The sequence below is a fragment of the Helianthus annuus genome, chromosome 11 (assembly GCF_002127325.2).
Source record: "Helianthus annuus cultivar XRQ/B chromosome 11, HanXRQr2.0-SUNRISE, whole genome shotgun sequence".
Lineage (NCBI taxonomy): Eukaryota > Viridiplantae > Streptophyta > Magnoliopsida > Asterales > Asteraceae > Helianthus > Helianthus annuus.
In genome coordinates, this window is record NC_035443.2 from 33,543,660 (window position 1) to 33,554,958 (window position 11,299).

Genomic DNA, 11,299 nt, shown 5'->3' on the forward strand with positions numbered 1-11,299 from the left:
GGTGGGGAATGACGGCGGGGGTGATTGACGGCGGTGGTGATTGACGGCAGTGGTGGTGGTGGTGGTGGCTGTGGTGGTGGTGGTGGCTGTGGTGGTGGCTGTGGTGGTGGTGGTAGTGATGGCTGTGGTGGTGGTAGTGGTGGCTGTGGTGGTGGTGGTAGTGGTGGTGGTGGTGGTGGCTGTGGTGGTGGTGGTTGTGGTGTTGGTGGTGATGGTGTTGCTGGTTGTGGTTGTGGTGGTTGTGGTCGTGGTGGTGGTGGTGGTTGTTGTGGTGGTGGTTAGGCGGGTGTGGTGGTGGCTGTGGTGGTAGTGGCTATGGTGGTGGTGGTGGTGGTTAGGCGGGTGTGGTGGTGGCTATGGTGGTGGTGGCTATGGTGGTGGTGGTGGTGGTTAGGCGGGTGTGGTGGTGTTGGTGGTAGCGTAACCCTACCCGACCCCCGGCCCGACACGTTTGCCGGGTCTAGACTTATATCATCATTTTTTTTAAATGCGCATATGTTATTTTTATTATTATATTTATTACTTTTAACAATATATTTTCGGATGTCGGGTCTAATGCTATAATTGTATGTTTTATTAACAGGATATCGAAAGTCGGTGTTTTGACGGTGGTGGTAGCGTAATCCTTATGGGGTAGTACACTGCGTTCATATTTCAGATTCAAACGCTTAACTGCGTTCGTATTCCAGATTCATGCACCAGAACGTCCACCAACGACAATGCTTCTGCACCCATAATCTGTGACGGTGGAAGTAGATATTTACCGGTGACTGTGAGGGTGAACTGGAATGTTCTTCCACCTCCACCAACGACAATGCTTCTGCGTCAGCAACCTCGAGGGAGAACTCCTTCTGTATGGATTGGTTCTTCATGCTGTGGAACCAGTTACTGAGAATTCTTCTGCGACAACGAGGGAGCGCTAGATCAGGTCGGAGGTTCTTCATGTGGTAATGGGGAAACGGAAAGCACGTTTACCGTGGAATGCGTCCTTAAACTTGATAGCAACAATATGGTGACCGAATAGAGATCTGAATAACCGATACAGTTTGCAAGAATTTAAGAATATGTAACAGTTAGCGATTTAGGGTTTAGGGTTTAGTCGTTACATTTTGTATTAAAATGTCATGTTTTGTGTATTAATATAAAACGATGTTTCGTTTATTTATTGCCTTATGGTTTATAAATGACAAGTGAAAAATAATTAAAGACAAAATAATAATTGATAAATAAAAAATTTGACATTTTATAATACACAAAATTCATTTCATAAAATATCGTCATGGGTCGAAGACCATACCCGACCCCCGACCCGACCCGTTTGCCGGGACAAGATATAACATCGTTTTTTTTTTAAATGTGCATATGTTTTATTATTATTATTATTATTATTATTATCATTATCATTATTATTATTATTATTATTATTATTTATTACTACTACTATTATTACTATTATTATTATTATTGTTATTATTGTTATTATTATTATTATTATTATTATTATTATTATTATTATTATTATTATTATTATTATTATTATTATTATTATTATTATTATTATTATTATTATTATTATTATTGCTAAGTTAACGGGATGATTGTCCGATGAAATACCTCACTGAGGTATAGAAGCTATGAATGGGTGACAATGTACATGTATCGTATTACACATGGTAGAGCCTTAGTAGATAGTAATAGAACTTCACGAAAAAAGAATTTGTTAACTTGGCAAAGGTGTAACATCCGTGAAATATAGTGTATGCAACAATTTTTTAAAAAAAATTATTAATTAGGGTGTTTTATAAAATAAAAAACCCTAAATTACCACATAAAATTGTTAAAAAAATTAATTTCATATGAGTCGTATAGGGCAATGAGACCCATATACAACTCCTATAAGGTGCTCATTGATCAATAAGCCTCCCCTGGTTGACACCTTATGAGTGTCTCATTGACCAAAAAGCCCCCCCTGGAGTGGAAACCACCAGAGGAGGCTTTTTGGTCAATGAGACACTCATAAGGTGTCAACGAGGGGAGGCTTATTGATCAATGAGCACCTTATATGAGTTGTATATGGGTCTCATTGTCCTATACGACTCATATGAAATAAATTTTTTTAACAATTTTATGTGGTAATTTAGGGTTTTTTATGTTATAAAACACCCTAATTAATATTTTTTTTTTTTAAAATTGTTGCATACACTATATTTCACGGATGTTACACCTTTGCCAAGTTAACAATTTTTTTTTCGTGAAGTTCTATTACTATCTACTAACGCCCTACCTTGTGTAATACGATACATCTACTAACACCTTTGCCAAGTTAACAAATTCCTTTTCGTGAAATTCTTTATTGTTGTTATTATTATTAGTTATTATTATTATTATTATTAATATTATTATTATTGCTGTTATTATTATTAGTTATTATTATTATTATTAGTTATTATTAGTATTATTATTATTTATTATTGTTATTATTATTATTAGTTATTATTATTTATTATTATTATTATTGTTGTTATTATTATTATTATTATTATTATTATTATTATTATTATTGTTATTATTATTGCTGTTATTATTATTAGTTATTATTATTAGTTATTATTATTATTATTGTTATTATTATTATTATCGTTATTATTTATTATTTATTATTATTATTATTATTGTTATTATTATTATTATTGTTATTATTATTATTATTGTTCTTATTATTATTATTATTATTATTATTATTATTGCTCTTATTATTATTATTATTAGTTATTATTATTATTTATTATTGTTATTGTTATTATTATTATTATTATTGTTATTATTATTATTAGTTATTATTATTATTATTATTTATTATTGTTATTATTATTATTAGTTATTATTATTATTTATTATTATTATTGTTATTATTATTGTTATTGTTATTATTATTATTATTGTTGTTGTTGTTGTTATTATTATTATTATTATTGCTGTTATTATTATTAGTTATTATTATATTTATTATTATTATTATTATTAGTTATTATTATTAGTTATTATTATTGTTATTATTATTATTATTGTTATTTATTATTATTATTATTATTATTTATTATTATTTTTAATAAAAAAATGTCAAATAAAAAAGGGAGGGGTCCTTCTGTATCGGACCGGCCTCCCCCGGGTTTCGAACTCGCACATCTCCCATAGAACACAAAAGCCTTAACCAGTTTATCCTCCTGTACAGGAGCTGATAAATTGGTTATACTATATGATTTATACACTTCATACGCTTTAACAACAACTCCTATACGCCCCTTATTGCCCTATACGCTCCTGATTGATTCAAAAACTACTTTTCAAGTTTGACTAAATAGAGAATAGATCTAAAACATTTTCACCCCACACACTAAAACACCAAGAAACACACACTGTCTCTCTCGTATAGCTCGGCTTAGAACGTATCAACCTATACGGTCCATATTTTCATAAAAGGTTAGTGTATTATTTCATCTTTCCTTTGTTTATTTTGTTTTTTTTTAAATTATGGCCAGTGGTGTTGGGTTTGACAGTAGTGTTGGTGTTGGGTTTGACGGTGGTGGTAGTGGTGGTTGTGGTGGTGGTGGTGGTGGTGGTGGTGGTGGTTGTGGTGGTGGTTATTGACGGCTGTGGTGGTGGTAAGGCGGGTGTGGTGGTGGCTGTGGTGGTGGTTAGGCGGCTGTGGTGGGCGTGGGGGTTTGACGGTGGTGCTGCTGCTGGTGGTTGTTGTTGTGGTGGTCGTTGTTGTGGTGTGGTGGTGGCTGTGGTGGTGGTGGTGGTTTGACGGTGGTGGTAGTGGTGGTGGTTTGTCGATTATTTAGATGTTAATTTTGTTAGAAATTTGTTACAAGTTATAATATGACACGTATTATATATTAATTTTTGCAAATATGTCGTCAGACGAGGAGGAGTTTGGTGTGGTATAGGTGCCTGGATTCGATGAGATGGTCGGGGGTGATTGTTTGGGTATTCCCTATATGGACTACCCGAACAATTCTAGGGAGTATAAACGTTTTAACAGGTTGCGACAAATGAAGGTGGGTCGGCAGAGGGTGTTGTCATGGGAGGCTTTACGGGAGGTCGGGGAGGAGGGGAAAGCCCGGAGTTTGATCAGGGAGAATTCCCCGTGGGATCACATGTTTTCGGTGGCGGCTGGGCCGTCTCATAGGACCATGATGGTGGAGTTTCTGTCCACATTCGTGTTTCGTCCACGGCCGGCTGACCGACCCAATTCGGATATGGACGATCCGAACGTGGAAGCACCGCCTCCCGAGGTATCTTTCTGTTTGTTCGGGCAGCGACAAAATTGGTCGCTGTGTCAGTTTGCTGTTGCCACCGGGTTCTATACCGATGATGAGTTGGTTCAGGATATCTATACCACCGCGATTTGGGCTATGCCTGATGATCAGTTGTTTGCTTGGTGGCCCACTCTAGGTGCTGGACCCTTCGGTAAGAAGGCCCGAGTTTCTGCGATTCCTGACCCACTCGTTCGCTACATACACCGCTGCATTGGCACGTCGATCTCTGCGCGTGGCAAAAGCCTAGAGTGGGTCACGAAGGTGGATCTGTTCTTTCTGTACTGCTTATATACGGGCACACCGTGCGCCCTCCATCGCTGTCTGGCGGAGTATTTCACCTTGTACGGCAAACGGCAGAGGGTTAGCCGTTTGATTGGAGGGGGGTTTATCACACGTATTGTCCAGCATTGCGGTCTGTATTACCCATTCCTTGATGATATTGCGGCCCCAGCACCACACGAGCCCTTAGATCTTAGGACGATGAGAGGGATGAAGATTGCGGTGAACTTTCCGGATATCGGGCATCGGTTTGTTGACGAACACCAACAGAGTTATGAACCCCAACCGATAGTCCACCAGGCACTGCTCGAGGCTGGGGAGGTGGAGATGCCGCATGTTGCTGACGTGCCTGATATGGATGGAGACATGGAGCCTCAGGTTGACCAGGTGCATCCGCAGGAGCCGCCACATATTCCACAACGCGTTTATCATGCAGTGCGGTTGCCTCAGTCCGCCCAACGTCTCCTTGAGAGGCTGGTGGCGGGTCAAGATGGTATGATGGCCAGCTGGACACAACAGTTTTAGCGGATGGACAGGCGGATGGACCGGATGGAGGATTTGATGGAGTGGGTGATGGCTAGTGAGGCCGAGAGACATACCCAGGCGGGGTTGCCTATTCGACCCCCACCACATCCACGAGTTTATCCGGGTTTCGACATGGAGGCAGGTCACGAACACTCCGGAATAGTGACTGGAATCAGGTCCTCGGGGGTGGGGGAGGGGGGTTTAGGTTTTGGACCCATACTTCAAGTGCCCATTCCCATTCCACATGTCACCGGTGGGCCCGGGACGCATGCAGGTGGTGGGGATGATTCTGACGACAGCGATGAGGAGATGGAGGGTTAGTATTTGTATTTGTTGGGTGAATTTTATTTTGTTAAACATTTGTGGGCATGTATGAACAAATACTTATTTATTTTGGTATGTTTAAACATTGGTATGTTATTTGTAACTTGACGAATGTTTGTTGGTTTTGTTATTTATGCTTAGTTGACTTATTTTAAAAAACAACATTTTTTTTTAAACTTACTATATATAATAACAATGAAAAATAGCAAGACAAACAACACAATATTCGATTACATTTTTTTAAAACTTAATATATATAAAAAACGGCATTTATAACTAATATTCGATTACATGTACTAATATTCGATTACATGTCTTGCATAAACTTACATACTAACAATGAAAAATAATAAGACAAACAACATAAAAAAAATCCAACTGATTATCAACCAACGTTCCCTCTTACGAACAACACTTGAATGAAATTCTTCAAATTCCGCTTCTTGCAATTTATAAATTCGAACATCCTTTCTCAAAAAACTGACTTCGTTTTTCAGCACAGCCTTCGTATCCATCAGTTCTTTGATGACCACACATGCCCGACGACACATGGCAGGATCGACCCACACAAAGAAGTTGCAGAACGCTGACACGAAAAAAATAAAAAAATAAATCACTAATATACAAGGGTTAATGGAAAAAAAATACATTAAAAACATACCAGACTGTGACAAGTGTAAAATTGACGTCCGGGATTAGCTTCAGTCCAAGATGTTCTTAGTGCAGCCATCCTACCACATTTGCAAAAAACCATTGTGAATTTGTGATTGTGAAGATGGTGTATATTTCTGTGGCAAGTAAGGATGACAAAAATACCCGACATTTGCAACCAGCATATACAAGCTTTTTTAAAAAAAAAAACTAAACCAATATGCCGCTCATAGGCCCATACGCGCGTATGGTGGGTACGGATCCTGACAACTTTTCAGCCCATATGCCTCGTATAGCCCGATGAGACCCATATCCACCTACCTTTTCTAAAAAGTTGACAGGACATTTATGACACCCCACTTGCATATGCCTCTCATCGACCCATACGGGTCTCATTGAAGTTTAGTTTCACCTTCCCTTTTATACTTTATCCGAGAACAAGTACAATATCCAAATCCAAAAGTTATTTTTTGGAGGAGTTATGGACCACACGATGACAATCCGGAAGGGGACCACACGCGTCTCTCATATAGTTTTCGCTCTCGTATCGGTGTATACGGTCGGAATATTCAGGGTTTGTTTACCCTTGTTTTTTTGGTTTTATTTTGGCGGTTCGTGGTGGTGTTGGGGTTGTAGTTGTGCTGGTGGTGGTGGTGTTGGGGTTGTGGTGGTGGTGGGTCGGCTGGGGTGGTGGTGGTGGTGGGTCGGCTGTGTTGGTGGTGGTGGTGGTGGGTCGGCTGTGGTGGTGGTGGTGGTGGGTCGGCTGGGGTGGTGGTGGTGGTGGTGGGTCGGCTGTGTTGGTGGTGGTGGTGGGTCGGCTGGGATGTTGGTGGTGGTGGTGGGTCGGCTGTGTTGGTGGTGGTGGTGGGTCGGCTGGGGTGGTGGTGGTGGTGGGTCGGCTGTGGTGGTGGTGGTGGGTCGGCTGTGGTAGTGGTGGTGGCTCGGCTGTGGTGTTGGTGGTGGTGGTTGGTCGGCTGTGGTGGTGGTGTGTCGGCTGTGGTGGTGGTGTATCGGCTGTGGTAGTGTTTTGTTTTTTTTTTATTTTTACAATATATTTTCGAATGCCGAGTCTAATGCTAAATTTTATTTTTTATTAAATGGATATCGAAAGTCAGTGTTTTGACGGTGGTGGTAGCGTAATCCTTATGGAGAAACTACGTTCGTATTTCAGATTCATGCACTAGAACACCGATCTAGGATTACGTGTTATCGGAGTAGCCTGTTGCCTCGTCAGCTCCCAGTGACGCTAGCCAACGCGGTTTGCGCTGTAACATGTCCTTCCAAGAGAGGAGTTCATTTAGTGTTCTCATTAGCCTTCGACCAACGGGAATGCGACTTCACTCACCATCCCGAGAAGGCGCGGAAGACTGGATGGTGGTTAATAAACGAAATGCCGACTCCACTGCTCCAACGGGAATGTGACTTCGCTCACCATCCCGAGAAGGGTTGTCTTTGAATTGTGTATGCTAGCTGCACCCATCGTTTTCCTGTATAGGAATTCAAAAATATGTAACATTTAGCGATCTATGGTTTAGGGTTTAGGGTTTAGGGTTTCGTCGTTACATTCTGTATCAAAGTTACATGTTTTGTGTATTAATATAAAACGATGTTTAATTACATTTTGAATTATGTTTCTTGTTGCGTTATGGTTAATAAACGACAATTGAAAAACAATTAAAGACTTTCAGAAGTTGACATTTTTTAACATACACATTGCGTTATGGAAACAATTAAACACATAATAATAACTGAAAAATAAAAAAGTTGACATTTAATAAAATGTTATAATATACACATTTAATAAAATTAAACACATAATAATAATTGATAAATAAAAAAGTTGACATTTAATAAAAGGTTTAATAATAATTATAAAAATTGCCATTTTATAAAAAAAATTGACATTTAATAATACTTATAAAAAATTGCCATTTTATAATGTACACAATTCATTTCATAAAATATGAAGTTTTTATTTTACTAACACAATTTTTTATAACAACATTTTATAAAAAAAAAATTAATTTTCTTAATATTTCACAACTTCCCCATACAAATACCCTATCAAAATAAAGTCCACACACCCCAATCATTGGTAATCATTGGCTGACACCCAATGATTGGCATTAATTAGATGGTAGGGACCAGTTTGAAGCGTATTGGGCAATGAGGGGCGTATGGGTGGGGCCAGTTTGAGGCGTATTAGGCAATGAGGGTCATTAAAGGTTAGGGGGTGTGTAGATACTTTTGTGGGGGGGGGGGGTGTGGATACCTCCTCCGTTTTTTTTTCAACGACATAATCACTATTTACTATTGTATTGTATATAATATAATATAAATATAAATATAAATTTAAAGGCCATGCCAGGAAATATTAACACATTACGATTTATCCACAGTTTAGAATTACAATTTTGCTCTCATATTAAAATTACAGTCTTGTTATCGTTGTAGCTTTTGACAAATTACGATTTACCCCCAATCAAAATTACGATTTTGTCATCAGTTCAAAATTACAGTCTTGTTATCGCTGTAGCTTTTGACAGATTACGATTTTACCCAAGTCAAAATTACTATTTTCCCCCAGTTTAAAATGGCAGTGTTGCCAATGGTAGTGTTTTTTTAATTGGTTGACTCGATATAACTTTTATTCGCTAGCACTTACGCATTGGTCCTAACAAATTACAATGTTGCCTCCAACTCCAAATTAGAGTCTTGTCATCGTTTTATAGTTACTTTTTTTCTAGCAAAACTATGATAATGTTTTTGTTTTAATTTGTTGAGAATATTTGACCTAGCTTAGGTATTTATCGGTTATCATTTTTTAAAATATTAATATATAACGTCCAGTTGGGTTCACAATTTTTTTTTTTTGTAAATTTAGGGGTATTACCTATATCGTCACGAGTTTTAAAATATTTATTTACATGTTTTATAAATATTTAGAATTAACTAAACTATCTAGTGCATAAAAAAGTTACAATTTGCTATAAAGGAAAGCGTGTTTACCTAAACCAGAAAAGTCCTGTCCAGTTTCACCCATTTCCTGCACCCAATATTTGCAATCCAAGGGAGGCAGCATAGAGTTGAATGCATGTCAACATTACAAGACAGCTGGTTCATTGCAAGTAGTTATATATATTTTTTGTTAATTCAATGGGTGGTCACCCTTTGCGTTCAAAACTTTGTTTCCATACTTATTACCTACGACGCTTCCTCTACCAAATTGTCAACTAAGCCACAACTATATATAGCAGCCTTAGGAATAACTAACTCCCATCACATATATGATATATATACATCTCTGATACTAAGGAAAAAGATTAAAAAATGAAAGGGTCAAGTTATTCAGGCTATAAAAGTTTTATAGCTTTTGTGGTCATGGCATGTTTAGCAGCAGCCGCTTTAGCAGGAAACTTCTATGACGATATGGACATAACTTTTGGCAACGAACGCGCTAAAATATTTAACGGCGGTCAGGATCTCTCACTTTCACTTGACAGATATTCAGGTTCTGGTTTCCAGTCCAAGAATGAGTACCTATTTGGAAGGTTTGATATGCAACTGAAGCTAGTCCCTGGCAACTCTGCTGGCACAGTCACAACCTTTTATGTAAGTGCCACTAGTTCATAACTGATTTACGACCATATTTTAATTTTAAAATTTTGTTTTATTTTAAATTATAAATACATTTGCGACCAGTTTACCACTAGTATTTGTATTTCAATTTTTGTTAATCAGTTTTTATTAGTTTTGCGACTAAAAGCCGGTGGACAGAAACTTGAGACTCTTATGACTTCATTCTCAATGTTTATTTTGGTCGCAAATGTCCAGTTTTCTAACATGATCTTAGCTTTATGATTGATTATCTAACAAACACCATGGTTTTCATATCCATGATCAGTTATCATCACAAGGTGCTGGACATGATGAGATTGACTTTGAGTTCTTGGGTAACTCATCTGGGAATCCATATACAATCCACACCAATGTATACGCACAAGGGAAAGGTGACAAAGAACAGCAGTTCCACCTCTGGTTCGACCCGACTGCAGCCTTCCATACCTACACTATTATATGGAACTCTCAAAGAATCATGTACCTTTCTCAACTTTTTTTCTTTTTCTTTCTGTAGAGTCGATCGTTCGGTCATCACGAATAGTTAATTTACTTTCTACAACCACTGATCTTAAGTCTCTTGGTTCTTGCAGATTCATGATAGACAATATTCCAATAAGGGTGTTCAATAACAATGAAGCTTATGGAGTCCCGTATCCTAAGAGCCAACCCATGAGGGTGTATGGAAGCCTGTGGAATGCAGATGACTGGGCAACCCAAGGTGGACGTGTGAAGACTGACTGGACAAAAGCACCTTTCACTGCTTCATACAGGAAGTTTAATGCTGATGCAAACATTATTGGTCCTAACCAAAAGTCCACAACCTCCGATAATAACAAGGCATGGAGTACTCAAGGACTTGATGCAGCAGGACGAAACAGGATTCGGTGGGTGCAGAGTAAATACATGATTTACAACTATTGCAATGACATCACACGCTTCCCCGGTGGTCTTCCTACTGAATGCAAGCGCTCAAAATTTCTATAACTTATTTGTTTGTTAATATATGTTTGTGAGTAATTGTCATTCTTTGATTCACTGTAAACACACTTAAAGTATATGAATAAGGGATAATAAGTATAAATATTGATACGAGTAATGAGGTGTACAGTACATACCTGTTTATGATTACTTTTATTTATTCACCAACGAACATTGGGTTCAACGGGTGTAGCGCCCCCTTGGCAAGGGTTTCAAGGGGTAAATCCCCTCGTAGGGGTTCATGGGCAATGCCTCAAGCGGGGTCCAACTCCAATGGGTAGAACCCATGGTGGGAGTCTCGTTAACCGTTAATTGCTTTCCTTTCAAAAAAAAAAAAAAAAAAAAAAACCGTTAATTGCTTGCTCTATCATTGGAAAGTACGATTAGTAGTAATTGATCTCGTTAACTGTTAGTTGCTTGCTCTATCATTGGAAAGTACGATTAGTAGTAATTGATACTTCAGTGATAAGTGGTAAGCATAGATGATAATTTGGTTATCAACCACTAATAGAGTTTCTACTTATGATTTTTTCTACTAATATAACAAGCATACTTGTTGATAGCTATAACCATTTACTCAAATATTGTGATGGTTCCTC

The 11,299-nt window shown here is 38.1% G+C and overlaps 1 protein-coding gene across 1 annotated transcript; it reads left to right on the forward strand.

The window, feature by feature from the left end:
- The first annotated feature begins 9,388 nt into the window (after nucleotides 1-9,388).
- On the forward strand, nucleotides 9,389-10,799 carry LOC110889977 (xyloglucan endotransglucosylase/hydrolase protein 15). The gene is made up of 3 exons (XM_022137551.2): nucleotides 9,389-9,713; nucleotides 10,006-10,199; nucleotides 10,313-10,799. Exons 1-3 carry the CDS (start codon nucleotides 9,432-9,434, stop codon nucleotides 10,704-10,706), a joined length of 870 nt encoding a protein of 289 aa, XP_021993243.1. The 5' UTR covers nucleotides 9,389-9,431; the 3' UTR covers nucleotides 10,707-10,799.
- Nucleotides 10,800-11,299: the final 500 nt, after the last annotated feature.